Below are 20,190 nucleotides of genomic sequence, written 5' to 3' on the forward strand. Positions count from 1 at the left end.
AGCTTTTTCTGTCGCTACCATTATTACAAATTTCCAGTTCCTCAATTAATTTTGAGATGTGCACATGCAATTTCATTTGTTTCACATACAGCCACCACACAGATTAAGCAGGCCAAATCTATTTCAACATCCAGTCCCTTGTTTGATCATTTCTTTCCATATGCTATTCTTCTCAATTATTAATGAATCATGCAACTTACCATTTTCAAAGTTTTTGGTTGAATTCAATTCAACAGCATTAACAGCTACAGTGCCTCTAGGAAATTATGACAGCTCTCAACTTTTTTACTCAAAAGTTCAAGACAAAGTAAAAAAAAATGGTGGAACAGAAGCACAACATCAGGGACAATTTACAAATATTAATCTAATCAACGTAGGAAGTCTTCAGAACAACATGCATTTTCTGAAAAATAAAAAATATGAAGTTCTAATATATGCCATTAATGACTGACTAACCTTCAGTGATTTACAAGAAAATCATAAATGTTATGACAGCCAGAGCAAAAAAAAAAAAAAAAAAATTCAGGGACAGACATGAGGTACACCTTATGCCCTTGTGAAGAACAAATTCTGAATAAAATTCAAGTTTTTGCTTTCTCTTCTTTAAGAAAGAAAAGATAAATACCACCATGGCTTCTTCCCCAGCAATGCTGAAGAATTTGGCACTCTGCTTTTTCAGGCTTTTCAGCCACTCAGCTATTCCACTTGCAAAGACAAACAGATTTTCTGACTCTAAAGCTTCAAGTCTTCCAAGTTGCATTTCAATGACATAACTTGGAGTTACTTGCCAGAAATTGTATGTTGGTAGTTGTAAATACATAAACTTTCAAATATCAAATGTATGTTTTCACTTTTAATGCCATGTAGCATTTGGATTTAGGTTCATAGGTACTAGGCTATGGATCTTTGAGAATCATAAGACACTTATATTCCCATTGTAGCTTTTAGCCCTTAAATTTGGCATACGAATAACCTAGAGGCTGGCAGAACAAGGATATATTGGGACATTTACTTGCTGCCCTTGGGATGCTCAAACAACTGTAACATCCCTAACTCTTTCTAGAAAAGAATGGTAGTGCATAGCATACATCCTGTAGTGAAGCATTACAGTACTTTAAGAGACATACTGCCCATAATTCCATGCCCAACCACAAGCAGCCACCTCAAGAAAGGAGGAGGAGAAAGGGAGCTGGCCTGTCGTGTTACTAGGGAAATCTCCATTAACCAACCATGAGAGTCAATTTCTCTAAGAAACAAAGTGAGCCTCTTTCTCTCTCAACTCAGCTGACACAAATGGGGGGGGGGAGCAAGCCTGGTCCAATACTGGATCTTAGTTTCCTCTTCTTCTCTGCAAGTAACACTTGTTGTGCCCTACACTGAAGGCATCTATGGCATCTGTCTATTCCATCTCCTTGAACAGCAGGTAAGAAGTGTCCATGAAAAGGACCTCCCCAAAACTGTCAAAGACTAGCTGCATGTCAGGAAGGCATCCCAAATAAGGACAGTGACTATATCCCAAAATGCTCCACCTAATCAAATTGATCTTCCAAACATGTGGGTCCCAAATTTGTTCTCCACTGGAGATTACCTCAGCCAGGCTCACCTTAAGAGAAATAACTGTATTGCCTCCCATTCAAGTAAAGGCATCTGCTATACCCAAGAGGACCAAAACTGACCTCCATCAGGGTCACAATAAGCTATTTGGAAGGTCTTATGTCTCTCAACACTGTGTGCAGGATGAAAGATGGTCATCAAGACAGCTGCTGAGTATAAATGAAAGTCTTAATCTTAAAAGTGGTACAGATGAAGACCAATTTGTCCAGCCAGTAACCTTAATAGGCCACAGCATCCACCTATCTTGAGGAGCACCTAGACCCTTGAGGTCATCCAGACACCAGTCTGCAAATGTTTCCAAGACATCACTCCAATCTCTTGATGGAGATTATATACAAACACAGACTCCAAAGGGCAGCAACAAAAGATGTGTGCTTCCAGACTTCCAAATGAACATTATCTAAAACGAACTACATGAGCACCAAAAGCACTGATTCCACAGGAACCACCAGGGGAGGGAATAGACTGGATCAAATGAAGTCCAAAGCCTCCTCCTGGAGGCATCATCACAACAGAGACTAGAGGGCATAATGACTCCCTCAGTTTTTCCCATATCTATGATGAAAAATTCTCCTCCAACTGCTGACAGGTACTGGGCCAATGAAGGTGCATCTAGTCTTTCCTACTCTAAGAGGAGGATCATGTAGAAACTCACAGAAATCTGGGCAAGAAAATGTAACTGGTACACATGGGATGCTAGGCTGATGAAGACTTGCATCTGACAGAATGTTTGCCAGACACAGATAATGGTGAGGACAAGTCTGCCCTCCTGTAATGCAGGCATCCTACACAGGTCATCTAACAGCAAACTCCTGCTTTTATGCCTGTAGCACCTGAGAAAAACTGTGTCCAATGCCCAAAGTCTGAGCTGCGGATCCTCATAGGGTTCACCATGTTTCATCTTCATCTTCATCCAGGGCTGAACAGCTTAAAAGGACTAAGGGAAAGGGGGTTCTAGGAAACTAACTATTGGCCTCGAGTACTCCAGATCCAAAACCAAAGGACTCAAGAGGCCACTTTTACATGATCAAGCCTTGCCAATATAGCTTAGTAAGGATAGTGCAAACACACCAGAATGCATCTCCCACTGGACAGAAACTATGTGTGTGACTCTGTCAGGACTCGAGTCCATCCCTGAGAAGGGGGGATGAGGACAGATCCTCTCTACATGAGGATGAGCCCTTTCCTAGAACTCCAAAACAGTGCTTGTTCTATAAGACAAAAGTAGAATATTCTTGAGTTTGGTGTACGTTTTTCCACAAAGTTCACTTATGTAGTCTGCACAAGACATTGAGAAATGTGTCATCATCTGCGCATCCATGCCCAAGTGTGAAATTTCTGTAAAAAAAAAAAAAAAAAAAACAATGCAAAATGCTCACGGCTTATCAATTTATGCTTCAATGCAGTCCTAACCATGGGTACAGGAATTATTTTATAACCAAGACTGATCACCTCCTCCCACCAAAAATTGAAAGAAAAAAAAAAAAGTACAGTTTTGTACCTACCATAAATGTAGATGTTCGAAGATCCACATTGCTGCAGTCCTTACACTTGGGTAGTCCGCTGTCCTCGGTCGGCCCGAATATCAAAGTATTAGGCTGACGTCGGTCAAGGCGCTTAAGACTGACATCAGGACGTCAGGGTACAAATGCGCATGACAGACGTCATATCCTCAGTCTTTTCTTGCCCCAGATGTCAGAAGACCCTAAAAAGAAAGGTCAAAACCAAAAGACAGCAAAAAACAACCAACCACCCTTGCACTAATCATATGTACAATATATACAATATCCACAATATTCACAACCCAAACCACACAACCGCCTCTAACTACAGAGGGAAGGAGGGAGGGTAATTGGACTGCAGCAATGTGGATCTTGAACATCTACATTTATGGTAGGTACAAAACTGTACTATGTTCTTCATCTCACATTGCTGCAGTCCTTACACTTGGGTAGAATCCCAAAGCAGAGGTAAGGGAGGATGGCAAAACTATAAAGCAGTAGGGGCTGCCAAAATGCCCTGTAAAATTGCAGTGGCAAAACCAGCCCTAGATTTAGAGTAAAGTGGAAGGTGGTAATGCTTAGAGAAAGTATGCACTGAACTCCAAGTAGCTGCCTCCAAAATATCTTTAGTTGCCACCCCTTAAAAAGCTGTAGAAGTGGCAGTAGCCCTAGTGGAATGAGGCCTAATCCCAGCTGGAACCTCCTTACCATGATGGGAATAACAGAAAGCAATACAAAACCCAATCCACTTAGAAATAGTTTGTTTTGACACAGGCTTGCCCTGAGAACCCAAAGCAAATGAAACAAATAACTGCTGAGACTGCCTGAACCCTTTAGTTCTGCTCAAATAATATCGCAACTGCCTGTGTATATCCAAAGTGTGCAAAATCTTTTCCCCTTTATTTTGGGGGTTTGCATAAAAAGTAGGCAAATGAATAGTTTGGTTTAAAGCCACACTAGAAACCACTTTAGGCATAAAGGAAGGATTAGTACGTAAAGATACCCTATCCTTATGGAAAATTAAGAAAGGCTCAACCGCCATAAGGGCCTGTAATTCAGAAACCCTTCTGGCAGAGGTAATGGCCAACAAAAAGCAGTCTTCCATGATAAATATTTCAACTCGGCAGTAGCTGCAGGCTCAAAAGGTTGTAGAGTGAGTTTCTCCAACACAAAATTGAGATCCCAAGCAGGAGTAGGAGCTCTCGTGGGGTCTTAAATTCTTTGCCCCTCTAAGGAATTGCTTAAACAAAGGATGAGAAAACAATGGTGGGTCACAGTCATAGTGAGCAGAAATTGCTGCAGCATGAACCTTAATAGAAGAGAAGGACAAACCTTTGTCCAGTAACTCAGCAAGATATTGAAGAGCCACACTTAAATTAGGCTTAGAAACATCAAATTCCTTTGCTGTACTCCAAAATAAAAATCTCTTCCATTTATCTGCGTACACTTTCCTTGTACTAGGCCTTCTGGCCTCCAAAATAACATTCAAAACTTGCTGTGGAAGCTGAGACCCTCCAGGGTTTAAAACAGAATATGCCAGGCTGTTAGGTGAAGAGAGTGAAGTTTGACATTGAGTAAACGACTGTTCTCCTGAGACAGCAGGTGTGGAATCGAAGGCAAAGGCCATGGAGGCTCCCGTACCAGACTTCTCAGTAATGGGTACCAGTGCTGTCGAGGCCAATCTGGAGCTATTAAAATCATCTTTGGCTTGTCCTGTCTGACCTTTAGGAGTACCTTTGGAAGGAGAGGCAGAGGTGGAAAGGCATACACATGAAGATTGCTCCAATTGAATGAAAGAGCATCCACTTTCCAAGCTGTGGGATGAAACCTTTTTGTGCAAAACTTTGGCAGCTGGTAATTTAGTGGAGAAGCGAACAGATCTATGTCTGGAGTTCCCCATAACACTGTCAATTTCTGAAATACATGAGGATCCAATTTCCACTCGTGGGGATCCATAATTCGTCTGCTCAACACATCTGCTAAGGAGTTCTGTGCTCCCGGCAGAAACCTTGCCTGAAGATTTAGCTGTAAACTGAGAGCAGTCTCCCACAAAATCATTGCTTGTCTGCATAGAGGATAAGAATGTGTTCCCCCTTGCTTGTTGATGTACCACATGACAGTTGTGTTGTCTGTTAGAACCAACACCTGCCCTGGAAGAAGTAAATCCTTGAAAGCTATTAATGCAAATTGGACTGCTAACATCTCCTTCAAGTTGATATGTAGATGTTGTAGTCTGGCAGGCCACGTGTCTTGTACCCACTTTCCATTTAGATGAGCTCCCCAAGCTTTGTCTGAGGCATCTGTCGTTAGAATCTGACTTGCCTCTGTCCGGGTCACAGAGAGTCCCTTGTTTAGGTGACATTCCTGAGCCCACCACAAAAATTCCTTTTGAATGCAAGGTATTATCTGAATGACAGTGTCCATATCTTGGCAGTGCTGTGTCCATACATTTTTGAGATACCATTGTAGCTTCCTCATATGCAGTTTGGCATTGGGAAGCACCAGAATACAAGATGCCATGAACCCCAAGGCTTGAAGGACTGTCCTTGCAGTCAGCCTGGACTGATGAGACAATTGATGGAAGTAAAGAGAAAGATTCTTTTGTTTGTCCGGGGTCAAAAAGGCCATCTGGGATGCTGTATTCAGTCTCACACCCAGAAAGCACATGTCCTGAGAGGGTACTAGACTGGACTTTATTTCGTTCACAGAATACCCCAGGCATCTTAGCACTGCTATCACATATTGTAAATGCTGAAGAAGTTCATCCCTTCCTTGGGCCAGAATCAGGCAATCGTCCAAATAAGGATAGATCTGTATTCCTTTTAGCCTGAAGAAAGCTATCACTGGAGCCAGAACCTTCGTGAACACTCTGGGCGCAGTAGATAAGCCAAAGGGCAATGCAGAGAACTGATAATGAGAAGTCCCAGCCCGAAAGCAGATACTTCCTGCAACTTAGCCTGATAGGAACATGAAGGTAAGCCTCCTTGAGATCCAGAGTCACCATCCAGTGATCTTTGCCCAGCAGAGGTAAAAGCTGTTGTAATGTCAACATTTTGAACTTGGGAATGTCCAGATAAGTGTTGAGGATAGATAAATCCAAAATTGGTCTCCACGTGTTCCCCTTCTTTGGTACTAGGAACAGGCGAGAATAAAATCCTAGGCCCACTTCTGGCAGAGGGACCGACTGTATGGCCCCTATTTGAAGCAGCAGAGAAATTTGTTTGTGAGCCTCTAGTCTTTGCTGAGGAGGAACGTCTGGCATGCCTTTGAAAGGAGGCAAGGTATGGAAATAAAACTTGTAACCTTGGTGTATGATATCCAATACCCATCTGTCTTGGGTAATCAAACTCCAATTTTCCTTGAAGAGTGCCAACCTTCCTCCCAAAGGTGCTGCCAGGCAAGAAGGATCTGGCAGCTGAAAAGGTCATTGGGCCTGTTTACGAAAGGACTGGCCCCTGCCCTCACCCGAAGACTGTGCAGGTGAACTCCCCGTTCTAGGTCTGAAAGAGCCCTGAGCTCTGCCTCTACCACGTCTAGATCTACCCCTAGACTGTGAATCATAAGAAGGGTATGTCCACCCCTTAGCAGGCCAATTCCTACTAAACTTCGGAGGCTGAACTTGCAAAAAATCTTTAACAGCCTGCATAGACTTAGCCTTGTCTTCCATTTTCTTTAAGACTGACTCCACAGGTGACCCAAACAACACATCAGACTGTAAAGGAGCATCCAAAATCCTTGTCTTAACATGGTCAGATAAATTCTGATCCCTCAGCCAGGCGTGCCTGCGAAGAACTGACCCAGTGGCAGCCACCCTAGACGAGGCCTGTACAGCATCAAACCCACATTGTAAAGAATGCTTACCCACCTGTTCAGAGACATGTACCAAATCTTGTAATTCTTTACACTCAATGCCTTCCGCCAGAGCATCTACCTTAGACTTCAATTGAGAAAGCAGATAGTTTTGATATTTCAACATGTGAAACTGGCAATTCAAAGCCCTCATAGCTAAGGTGGAAGAAGTATAGACTTTCTTTCCCCATCTATCCAAAGCTCTGGCCTCTTTATCTGGAGGAACCGGATTTTTTACAACAGAGGCCTTGACACCCTTAGGTCCCTGACTAACAGTTTCTGGATCCGCCCTAGGACTCTTATAAAGATATTTATGAGCTTCAGGCACCCTGTAATACCTGTCCGGTTTAACAGGAGCAGGAGGCAAAGAATCAGGATTAAGTGAAGCCTCTGCAAACACATCTTCCACAACATCCAGAACAGGAGGTATAGCCAAAGGCCTATGCTGGGGTAAAAGCAAAAATTCCCTAAGCCTTTTCCTGGAATCAGAGAAGTCCTGACCTTCCCACTTAAAATGTTCCCTCATGGAATGAAGAGTCTCTGAAAAAGAAAAATCCTCTGGAGGAGAAGCAGAAGGAGTAGAATCATCTACATCAGAATAAGGAGAATACTCCTGCAAGTCTTCAGCCAAAGACTCTGAAACATCCGAAGCCTGCTCAAAACTCCCCAACTCTGGTTCCACCCTAGGCCTCTTATCAGGAGGGGGCAAAGAACCTCTAATCAAAGTAATTAAATCTTCTGCCATTTTAAGCATGTGCTTCTTGGGCACAGATCCTGATGAACTAGGAGTGACACCAACAGAAGCTAAACCTGGCCTGCCTCTGGGAGAAGCCTTGGAAACAGAAGGAGAGGGCCTAACCACCCTAGGAAGGGAGGGGAGTACAGTAACCTGAGAAGCCCCTTCAGCCTGACCTGCCTCCTGAGAGGCCACATCCTGCAATATCAAAGTCTCCCCCGGGACTCCAGAGAAGCCTCCGGCGGAACCACCGGTTCCACTGGCGCCTCTAAAGAACCGGGCGTCCGCACGGACGACTCTTCTTGCCTGGGTTTAGCTGCTTTGTCTTTGCGCTTCTTCGAAGAAGCGGGCGGAGCATCCGACGGCATATTATAATTGCACCGCTTCCCGAAGACCAACCTGGCACAATCTAACCTTCGCTTAATAGTGCGCTTATTGAACCTAGCACAAAAGCGACACCCAACAACGTCGTGCTCAGGCCCCAAACAAGGAATACACAAAGTATGATAGTCCCTATGCGGTATCTGTTTCCCACAAGAAATACAGTTATTCACTTTTTCTGACATCCGGTAAACCACTGAGGCAAGAAAAAACTAAAATATTCCCCAACAGGGTACTTAGCCAACTTTGACTCGGTCTGAAACTCCGAATTCGAAAAATTTCAGAACGCCGAACGGCACTTGCAACGCTGCTTCTGCATCGGACCATGCGGCAAAAAAGACTGAGGATATGACGTCGGTCATGCGCATTTGTACCCTGACGTCCTGATGTCAGTCTTAAGCGCCTTGACCGACGTCAGCCTAATACTTTGATATTCGGGCCGACCGAGGACAGCGGACTACCCAAGTGTAAGGACTGCAGCAATGTGAGATGAACATCTGTTACTCTAAAACTGGAACAGTCTGTCAGGGAAAAGATAGAAGATGAAAACATCACAGCCAATCCACCATCCCCGTAAGTCTCTCCAAAAATGTAACCTATGTAAAGAATATTTCTGACTACAGTAGGAGAGTGTCAAACATTTTTTAGTAAATCATTCTTAGAATTCTTCTTTAAACAACTGTCAAAGTCCATCTCAGATTCAGTGTTTCTTTCAGTTATAAAGAAAACAAGTGATACATCATTACAAGCTGCTTAACACCTTTAATTCTCCACTGTAAATTATGACAGAGGAGACATAAAACACCCCAAAGACTTAAGAGGAATATTGAATGACCTCCTCTTAGTCAGTTTTAAATCAATTTCAATATACACCAGTGAATGTTACACAACTCTTCTGCTGAGCAGTTAAGGTTACTAAACACCAGTCAGTGAACACTACTCGAGGACTGCCTACATACCAATGATTCCAAGTCATGGTGCATGAAGATGGAAGGAAGTCTACTCTGCTCAAAGTGAAGAATATGCCTACTGTACAATGTTAACTGTAACAATAACTCAAGCTGCTAATAAAAGTCCAAAACAATCCAAAACGAACCAAGAAAAATGTCCAAAAGCATCCAAGACGAAAGTAGGAACTCAACAGCAAAAGTTGATCTGTTTATTCGATAAACCAGATATCAAGTAAAGAAAAATCCACATTAACGCTCTTAACAAACAAATTGCGTTTTCGTCTTTACCAAGAATGACTTCATCAGATAGTAGTCCAATCAATTAATTAAGTCATTAAATAGTAAGACATTTTCAAACAATACCCTATCAGTCAAAAAGCATCAATAGGTAACCAATCACAATACTGCCACTCATAAATATTAAAATACATGAGTATAATCAAATTTAATAATATTCAATTGTAAATCAATATACTTTATATTATTAAACTACTAAAATAAATTTGTTAAAATATTTCATAGGTTTTAAAACTGATATATACTTCCTTCTTCTAAACTTTATTTAGTATAGAATCTCGTTTAAAAACACATAAAATAAATAAATTAATAGAGTGTTTGAACTGTTAACTAATTATGGTCATTTCTTCAAGTAAGCAAATACTGCCATCTATTGACCATTATAGATATTACAAGCTGAGAATAATTTATTGGATATCTGCAGCTTTCAATTTTAATACTGGGGTTATGGAAATACTATCATTTAATCCAGGTTTTTTTGTGGCATTTAATTTGATTTGCCACCATAACTCCCTAAAGTGAAGAATATGCCTACTGTACAATGTTAACTGTAACAATAACTCAAGTTGACCTTACCTTCTTGCTTTCATCTTTATCAGTATCCTTTTTCTTCTCCTTCTCCTTCTTGTTTCTCTCTTCCTTTACTAACTCCTTCTTGCTTTTCTTCTCATCTTCTTTTCCACTATCAGTTTTTCCTTTCTCTTTTTCTTTCTTGGTGTCCTTTTCTGGTTTCATTTTTACCACTTTCAATGCTCGATGAAAGAACTGTTTCTTGAGAAGTCTAAAGAAATTTAATTGGAAATTACTTATCTACAATAAAAATGGACTACAATCTATAAATAAATTAAAATCCACAGAAATTGTAGATGCATACATAGTCTCCACATCAGCAGTGCTTTGAGAGTCCTCTCTGCAGCTGGCGAGACACTTGCACAATTAGTCAGGTCCCATTTAGCAGCTGGTTCTAAATCAAGGATTCCCACACTTAAGACCTGCAGACCCCCTCCCCAAGCTGACACTGGACTGTTCCTGCACCAGGGAATAAGAGGGAGTGTGTAGTCTCAACTCAATTCTTGACCTCAATCCAAACATTAGGAAAACTCCTACTAGCAAAGAAATAATTAGGACAAAAATAAAATGAACTTTTAATGCAGCTGAAAAGTTTGCTATGATGGTAGTTAAAAGGACCCCTCAGACACAAAAGCACATGGAGGGCAGAAAGTACAATTATGTAAAATCTTACCATAACAGTAGATGTCCGTCCCTTAACCGTTTATTCTAGGGAACTCCTGCCAAGGGGAGCTCGACATCCTGGCATTATACCAAAGCCTTAGGATTACTAGTACATTGTATGTCACATGTATATTGCTCCCTCATAGCACAGGGGATAAAGATGACATACGGATGTACCTAACTCAGAACTGAAAAGTCCTAGGCAGAACAGTCCCGAGGGGTAAAGGAAAACGTGTGCACCCAGAAAGAAAAAAAGTAAATAAAAGGGGTAGAATGGAGGAAGCGAATACTGCAACAGTGAAGGGAAGGACATCTACTGTTACAGTAAGATTTTACACAACTGTACTATGTCCTTCCATTTCATTGTTGCAGCACTCATTACTCTAGTAAAGTACAAAAGCTCAAGAGAAAACATAGGAGAAGGAAGGTCCAAGTACAACCCTCAAGAAAGCCATGCAGGACAGTGCGGGCACATCCAGCTTATAATGTTTAGTAAAAGTATGTTAAGAAGTTCAAGTAGCTGCCTCAATGATGGAAATGGTATCCAATCCTTTGAAAAAAGCACCAGAAGAAGCTACAGACCTGGTAGAATGAGCCTTAACAGAAGCAGAAATGTGTTTCTCATGAAAAGATCAACAAAAGGAAATGACCTTAGAGATTCAAGAAAAAATAGTTTGCTTAGAAACAGCCAAACCTAGAGACCTAGGATGAAAATAAGCAAAAAAGTTGCTCAGATTTACAAATGGCCTTAGTTTTGTCTAAACAATATCCTACTTGTCTATGCAAATCCAAGGTGTGAAGTACCTTCTCACTAGCAGACTACAGAGAACAGAAAAAAGTGGGCAATTGAATAGATCAACAGACAACTAATTAACCACCATAGGCATAAAAGAAGGCTTAATATGAACACAGACCCTGTCCCTAAGAAAAACTGAAAAAGGAAGAACAGCCATAAGGACTTGGAAGCTCAGACATCCTTCTAGATGAAGTAAGGGCCAAAATAACAGTCTTTCAACCACAGAGCTGTAAGGAAGCTGAAGCTGCAGTAGGCTTCCTTGGAGGCCTAATATGAAGGACAGTTTTAAGGAACTGTTTGACCTGAAATCTAGAAGCCAAAGGAGGTGTCAATGGCAGAGAAGCAGAAACAGTTGAAAGGTGGCCTTTAACTGAAGAGTATGCTAACCCAGCATGGAGTAATTCACACAAAGAACCAACCACAGGAATTTCCACATAAAAGTGGATCCAGGTTACGACCAAGATGCTAAACAAAAAATCTCTTCCATTTGGACAAAAGATTTCCTGGTATTGAGTTTACTGGCCTCCTGCAGAACCCAAAGTATGTCCTCAAAGAAAAGGTGCCTAAGAGGGATAAAAACCCTATCACCCACAGTGTCAGGTGAAGAGTGGACAAGTGAGGATGAACGAGACCACCCCTTGTCTTGTGTGAGGAGGTTCACACTGTGAAGTAACTTGTGATGACTGCCCCTGACCAAGGTCAGAAGAGAGAAAGTACAATTGTGTACATTTACCAGAAATGTAGATGTTTGAGTGTATTCACTGTTGCAGTCATGACATTTGGGTTATCTGCTTGCCGGCAGCCCTCAGTCGGCCTGATTATCAAAGTCTTGGGTCCTGCATCAGTTGCTGTCTCATCTTCCGTGACATCAGGTAATCAGGGGTATAAAGCATGCAGCCGATGCCATTACATCAATTTTTCTTGCCCCAGATGTCAGGTGCCCCCGTAATGGGAAGCAATTAACACATCCAACAAGAAGCAAATACACCAGAAACTTTAAGTATAGTAAACAAGAAGAGAGGTAAAGTCAATAGAAGTCAGGGGGCTGGAGGGAGGGTAACAAGGACTGCAACAGTGAATACACTCGAACATCTACATTTATGGTAAGTGTACACAACTGTACTATGTTCTTTGTGTTTCACTGTTGCAGTCATTACATATGGATAGATTCCCAAAGCTATGGAAGGGAGGAGGCAATTAGAGAGCATTAGGGCCAGCTATTAGGCCCTGCAAGACTGCAGTGACAAAATCAGCTCTGGATTTAGAAACAATTGGCAAGTGGTAATACTTGGTGAAAGTATGTACAGAACTCCAGGTAGCAGCTTCTAGGATGTCCCTGGTAGGGACACCTCTGAGAAAGGCTGTAGAAGTAGATGCAGCCCTGGTGGAATGGGGTCTTATCCCCTGTCGGGTAGGTTTTCCATGGTGCTTATAGCAGAAATTAATTGCAATGGCCTATCCAATTAGAAACGGTTTGCTTTGAAATGGCCTTCCCCTCTGCCCCTGCAGCAAATGCAACCTGCAGCTTTTCAGATTTCCTCAGAGGCTTAGTTCTGTCCAACTAAAATCTAAGTTTTCCATGCACGTCCAAGGAGTGCAGTATTCGTTCCCCTTTGTTCTGTGGATTAGAAAAGAAGGTTGGCAAATGAATGGACTGATTAAGGGCCACACTGGATACCATCTTGGGTATAAAGGAAGGGTTGGTCCTGAGGGACACCCTATCCGAATGAAAGATGATGAAAGGCTCCACTGCCATGAGGAGCTGTAATTCAGATACCCTTCTAGCTGAAGTGATGGCTAGGAGGGAAAGCTGTTTTCCAAGAAAAGAATTTCAACTCTGCAGTTGCAGCTGGCTCAAAGGGAGAGAGAGTGAGCTTTTCCAATACGATGTTAAGGTCCCAGGCTGGAATAGCTGCTCTCCTGGGTGGTCTTAAGTTTTTGGCCCCTCTGAGGAATTGCTTCAGCAACAGATGAGAGAAGAGGGGTGGCTCCATAGAAAAATGTGCTGAAATGGCTGAGGCATGGATTTTAATGGAAGAGAAGGAAAGACCCTTGTGAAGCATCTCAGTTAAGTATTGAAGAATATGCGGTAAATTGGGCACTGTTGTGCCCATCTCCCAAGTTTGGCTCCAGGAACAGAATCTTTTCCACTTTTCAGCATAGGATTTTTTAGTACTAGGTCTCCTTGCCTCCAGAGTGACATCCATCACTTGCTTACTGAGGGATGGTAATGGAGAGCTCAAGTAATTAGCCAGGCTGCAAGGTTCAGGGTTTGAAGCTGGGGGTGCAGAATCCGGCCCACCTGCTGGGACTGAGGCAGGTGCCATGGTTCCAGCAGTGGCACACTGAGCAAGAGGGGGTACCAGTGTTGGCACGGCCAGTCTGGTGCAATGAATACTGTCCTTGGTTTGTTCTGTTTGATCTTTAGTAGAACTTTGGAGAGGGGGAAAGGCATAAACTTTTTTTTCCTGTTGAAGGACAGGGCATCCACTTTCCAAGCTTGTCTGAGGGGAGACTTTGTGCAGAATTTGTCCAATTGGTAGTTCTGAGGGGAGGCAAACAGGTCTAACTCTGGGCTCCCCCATTTGTTTCTCAAAATGTTGAATATCTTTGGTTCCAGTTCCCACTCGTGTGGGTCCATGAGCTTTCTGCTTAGGTCGTCTGCCAGTGTATTCAGCTTGCCTGGCAGGAAGTGAGCTTCTGGTGCACTTGGTAGCTCAAGGCTGTGTTCCACAGAGCCATGGCTAGTCTGTAGAGAGAGTATGAGTGGGTTCCCCCCTGCTAGTTTATGTACCACATGACAGTGGTGTTGTCCGTCCTTACCAATAATTGTCCTGGAAGAATGTGGTCCTTGAAGACTGTCAGAGCATTCTGTACAGCTAACATTTCTTTTTGATTAATATGCTGGTGCATTTGACTCGGATTTTATTTGGCCTGAATGCACTGCCTGTCAAGTGAGCCCCCCCCCATGCATAGTCTGATGTGTATGTTGTTAGGGTTTGGGCGGCAGGGGGTAGAGAGAACGGCAGTCCCTTGTTGAGGTGGCAGGCCTCTGCCCACCAAAGGAACTCTGTTCTTATACAAGGAATGACAGGAATCATTGATTCTAGATCCTGAGTATGTTGACACCATAGGCTTTTAGATACCATTCTAGTTTCCTCATATGCCGTTCTGCATATGGAATTAGTAGAATGCAAGAGGTCATGAACCTCAGGGCTTGCAGTATTTTCCTTGCAGATAGCTGAGTCTTTGTGGCCAGTAGTTTGAAGTAGGCTGTCAAACTTGTTCCTCTGGCGTGAGGTAGACCATCTGGGAAGTTGTATTCAAGCTTGCTCCCACAAATACAATTTGTTGGCAGGGTACTAAGGTGTGATTTATTTTCATTTATGGTGTACCCCAGTGAAGTCAGTAGTTTCTTTACAAATGCCAGATGATTTAACAGTATGTCCTGGCTTTCTGCCTGAATTAGACAATAGTCTAGGTATGGGTATATTTGAATATTTCTTTGCCTGCAGAATACAATGACTGGAGCTAGGCACTTTGTGAATACCCTGGGCGGAGTACATAAGCCAAAGGGCAGTGCAGGGAACCGATAGTGCATGTAGCCTTTTCTGAAGCATAGGTATTTACTGCAAGATTCCCTTACTGGGATAAGCAGGTAAGCTTCCTTTAAATCCAATGTTGCCAACCAGGCATTTTTACCTAGCATGGGAAGCAGCTGATGAAGAGTTAGCATTTTGAATTTTGGGATTACCAAAAAAGTGTTTAGGATATACAGATCCAGGATAGGATGCCAGTTGTTGTCTTTTCTGGGTACCAGGAATAGTCTTGAGTAAAAACCCTGCCCCCATTCCTCTTCTGGGACAGATTGAACAGCCATGATACTTAGAAGAGAGAGAACCTACTTTTGAGCCTCTGCCCACTTATTTGGGGGTAGGTCCGGCCAACCGTTTGGGGTTGGTAAGGAGTGGAAGTGGAATCTGTATCCTTGGGAAACTGTATTTAAAACCCATTTGTCTTGGGTAATGAGATCCCAGTTTTTTTGCATGCAGGGCGATCTCTCCTCCTAAAGGAATAGTTAGTTGAGCAGGGCTTGGAAGGTTTAACGTTAAGTCATTGTGACAGTTTACCATAGGGGGTGTCTTACTACTTCCAGCTATGGAAGTGGGAGACCTCCACTGCTTAGGCCTGTGAGTACCTTGAGACTGAAGCCTGGGTGGTCTGCTTGTGCTGGGTTTGGCCTGAGAAGGCCTGGAAGAGACAGGAAAGGACCACTTCTTAGAAGGCCAGTGCCTACTAAATCTGTGAGGCTGTATTTGCAGGAAATCTTTAACAGTTTGCATAGATTTAGCTATTTCCTCCATCTTTTTAAGTACTACTACTGCTTTCTTGCCAAACAGGCGGTCTTGGTTTAAGGAAGCATCCAGTAATTTAGCTTTAACATGATCTGGCAAATTTTGCTCCTTAAGCCAAGCATGCCTTCTAAGTACAGACCCAGTGACGAAGATGCCTCTAATGAATCAAAACCACATTGCAAAGTATGTTTACCAACTTGTTCAGCAGAATGCATTAAATCCTGTAATTCTTTATTTTCAGCACAGTCAGGAATCAACATAATTTTCTGTTTAAGTAATCCAATAATATGCTGCTGATACTTTAATATATGAAACTGGCAGTTTAAGGCCATAATGGCCAAAGTAGCAGAATTGTATACCTTCTTACCCCATCTGTCCAGGGCCCTGGAATCTCTATCAGAGGGGGTAGGGTTTTTGGCAGTAGTAGCCTTAATACCTTTGGGTCCCTGTGAAATTGTCTCTGGATTCGCAGTAGGATTCTTAAAGAGGAACTTGTGAGAGTCAGGAACTCTGTAATACCTGTCAGGTTTCCTGGGAGGTGGAGGTAAAGTGTCTGGGGCCAAGCTAGAATCCAAGAAGGCATCATCTACAATGTCCAGTACAGGAGGGATAGCTAAAGGCTTGTGCTGAGGCAGGAGTAAGAATTCCCTAAGCCTCTTTTTGGAGTCAGAGTAATCCCGGCTTTCCCAGCGGATATGCTCCCTAACAGTATGCAAAGTTTCACCAAAAGAGAAATCTTCTGGAGGGGAAGCGGGGGGAGTCCTCTGCATCTGAATCCTCATAGGTAGATAAGGGCAAATCCTGGTCATCAGAAGATACAAATTTCAGAATCCTGATCAGAAGAATCAGAAGGAAAATCAGTTCTAGGTCTCTTAGAGGGAGAAGGGTGGCTTCCCCTGATTAGAGTAATAAGGTCTTCAGCCATTCTTAATCATTTGCTTTTTAGGCATAGGGGTCTGACCATGTGCTCTGGGCATCGGTTTTCTAGGCATGGATCAAGTTTTACGCCTTGAAGAAGATGGCGTCGGTTTAACATGCAAGTCAGTAAGCCTGAATGCACACTCAGAAGCCGGTGCCTGCACAGCAGCTCCAGACCCATCCAAGGTAGAGACATCCGCAGGTTCCACAGTTGAAGAAGCATCTCGTGGCATACCTGACTCCGAATGGGTCTCAGTAGAGGTCTGCGAATCTGAAGTAGAAGGTATCAAGGGCTGTGAAAGCGCCTCACTGAGTACCGGCGAACTGGCGACTAGCTTAATGTAAGCATTGTCGGCAGCTTTGGACCTATGCGATCTGTCTCGGTCTTTATCTTTGCGTTTTTTCAGAATGTCAGTAGTTGGGTGGCTTACCGAAGCCATTTCTGGATAATTGAACAGAGTACCAAAATAGTTAGATGTGAAAATGAACCAACGACGAATAGTTCGAGGATTGAATACCGCACAAACCCGACAGCGAGGAACGTCGTGGTCTGGGCCTAAGCAAGGAATGCAGTATGAATGAAAATCTTTATGAGGTATTTGCTTTCCACAAAAAATACAATTAACTTTTACTGACATTGTTTTAGAGCAAGAAAAAGGATCCCCAATGGGGTACTTAGCCTTGCTGAAGACTTCGGATTTGAAACTCGAAAACGAATATTTCAGTAGTCGGCCGACCATCACTTGCGAACTGCTTCTGCTTCAGGCACCGCACGGCAAGAAAGACTGATGTAATGGCGTCGGCTGCATGCTTTATATCCCTGACTACCTGACGTCATGGAAGATGAGACAGCAACCGACGCAGGACCCAATACTTTGATAATCAGGCCGACTGGGGGCTGCCTGGAAGCAGATAACCCAAATGTAATGACTGCAACAGTGAACCATGAAGAACATCCAATGCTGTCTGGGCCAAAAGGGAGTCACCAACAAGATCATGGAACGTCTTCTACTATCTTGAGCAGGCCTCTCTGTATGAGAGGAAGTAGAGGGAAGGCAGAGGAAGCTGTCTGTTCAAAGGGGAGGCAAAAATATCTGAGGACTCTGTGAAGCATGCATTCTTAAGACTGTTATGGACCTGCTCAGAGTGTGTGTGTCACAGTTTTCTGTTCTGAAGGAATACACACACAGTCTGAAGAGTCACCTGTTACTGAACAGTCAGATCCCAAACCTGAAGAACTAGTTTGCACAAGAGGTAAGACTTTGTTCCCTCTTGCTTTTTGACATACCACATCACTGTAGTATTGTCTATAAAGATTCTGAGGGGCCCTGGAAGGAATAGAGAATGGAAGGCCTGAACAGCCAGAAAGGGAAACATCTTTCTCACTGATATGGCCCTTCTTCTGACAAAGGTACCAAAGGCCTTGAACCTTTAGTGGGATGGAGGAAGCCATCCACCCCATGTCTGAAGCATCCAAAAAGATTTCCTCAGAGGGGACTGTGACTGGGGGCTGAAAAGGAAGCCCTGAGTTGAGAGACTTGATGAATCTACCATTGAAACTCTAGCTTGAGGCATGGAAGAAGAGGAATTGGGTAGTTCAAAGGATAAGAATGTTGAAGCTAGACTGACTTTAGGAACTACTGTAACGTTCTCGCCTGGGTACAGGAGGCATAGGAATGGTGGAGACCATGTATCCCAGAGCCTTAGGAACTCCCTACGTGTAACTGAGACCAAAGCAAAAAAGACTGAAAAAAAAAAAAAAGGCAGAGTCAAAGCCTTGGGTGATGGCAGAGATGCAGCATAAGAATGGTCTGGAGCCTACATCCGAGGAAAAACACTATCGACTTTTTAGCCTGACGAGCTTGGTCTGCAAGGCCATGGAATGTATCATCATGGAACTCAAACAAATACATTGGTAACCTCCACACTCTGGATCCCACCCTGTTCAGGTTTGTGAAAGGCAGATCTTGCCTCCTGAACCTGATCGACTTCTTTGAGGCAGTCACCAAAGCCGTGGATGAGGGTAAGGTGGTTCACACAGCCTATCTTGACCTCGCCAAGGCTTTCGACACTATCCCCCATTCTGGAATTATAGCTAAACTCACTAAACTAAGTATAAATCCCTATGTCACAAGATGGGTTGCCAACTGGCTCACTGACAGAACCCACACTGTAAAAGTTGCAGACTCCAAATCTGACCTCAAAGCAGTGACAAGTGGAGTACCACAGGGTTCCGTCCTGGGACCTCTCCTGTTTGGTATCTACTTCTCTGAAGTACAGGCTAACACACTAGGCCTCTGGCTAACAAAGTTCGCAGATGACTGCAAACTAGGAGCCATAGTCAAGTCCCCAAATGATGTGGACATCCTACAGAAGGGCCTCAGTGAGACAGATGCCTGGTGTCAGAGCCATGGCCTCAAGCTCAATGCCAAAAAGTGCAGTGTCATCCCCTTTGGTAAAAACTCTGTACGCATGAACTACCACATAGGCAGGAATCTAAACACCAAATGTGTGATAAGAGACCTTGGGACTCAGATGGACAGTAGTCTCTCCTTTGATAGTCACATCGCCACAGTAGTCAGGACATCCTTCTACGTGGCACACCTCATCACAAAAGGGTTCTCATCCAGGAAAAAAGAGGTCATTGTTCCCCTCTACCCGTTACTCATTAGACCCATTATAGAGTACAATGCCCCTTTTGGTATGTACCTCACAAGACATCTACAACTGGAAAGGCCACAGAAATACCTCACAAAGAGGATTACTGGCCTCAAACAGATGCCCCTATGCATACCGTCTCAAAAAACTCCAACTTTACTCTGTCGCATATCGCCTACTCAGAGGCGATCTCTGCCTAACATTCAAAGCTATGTCAAACCCAGAGCTGTTGGACATGCTCCACGTAAAGAAATCCCAATCCCTCTGAGCTACATGCTCTAGGGACCTAAACCTTGTCACCACAATAAACAGAACATGCTGGAGGGATAGACTCCTGTCCCAGAGACTTCCCATACTCTGGAACAAACTACCTATCTATATCAAATAAAGCTCCTCATTAGCATTCTTCCAAGAAAAATCTTGATGATTGGATGCGAGATAGGAAATTCACCCAGATCATACCCATCTATGAACCTATCCACGTCAAATGGCTCCCCCTCAGCATCAACTGATATTATCAGTAGTCACTCCAGTTATATTTAACATTTAAAGGCTCTATTTGGAGGTTGGACACCTCGGTAGAGTCTTAAGCTATATCCACAAGCCTGGAAAAATACAACAAACAACCAGAACAGCCAGTGTGGAAGGGAATAGACAAACTCCTGAAGTACAGACATGCCAAAGGACTTTCTTTCTACTCCTGGCGCGGAACCTAAACTACACTGCTCACAAACGAAAAAAGGACTACAATGTCTCCATGGACAGATTGCTACAACAAATACTAAATCCAACTACTCCCTTGATGGAATGACACTCGCACATTAGCTAATAGCTGGTCAGCTTACTGAAGGCAAGAAAAAAAAAACTCCAACTAGCAACCTACTTGGGCTGTATAGCAGGG

The 20,190-nt window shown here is 43.2% G+C and overlaps 1 protein-coding gene across 1 annotated transcript in view; it reads right to left on the minus strand.

The window, feature by feature from the left end:
- The window catches only part of SEC62 (SEC62 homolog, preprotein translocation factor), a 924,572-nt gene that overhangs the window by 356,954 nt on the left and 547,428 nt on the right, over positions 1-20,190 (minus strand). Inside the window, exon 4 of the mRNA XM_044070077.1 lies at positions 9,906-10,110. Coding sequence (XP_043926012.1) covers positions 9,906-10,110 — 205 coding nt within the window. The remainder of the gene's footprint in view (positions 1-9,905; positions 10,111-20,190) is intronic.

This window comes from Protopterus annectens, chromosome 4.part1, assembly GCF_019279795.1.
Source record: "Protopterus annectens isolate FY-2018-M chromosome 4.part1, PAN1.0, whole genome shotgun sequence".
NCBI classification, from domain to species: domain Eukaryota; kingdom Metazoa; phylum Chordata; order Ceratodontiformes; family Protopteridae; genus Protopterus; species Protopterus annectens.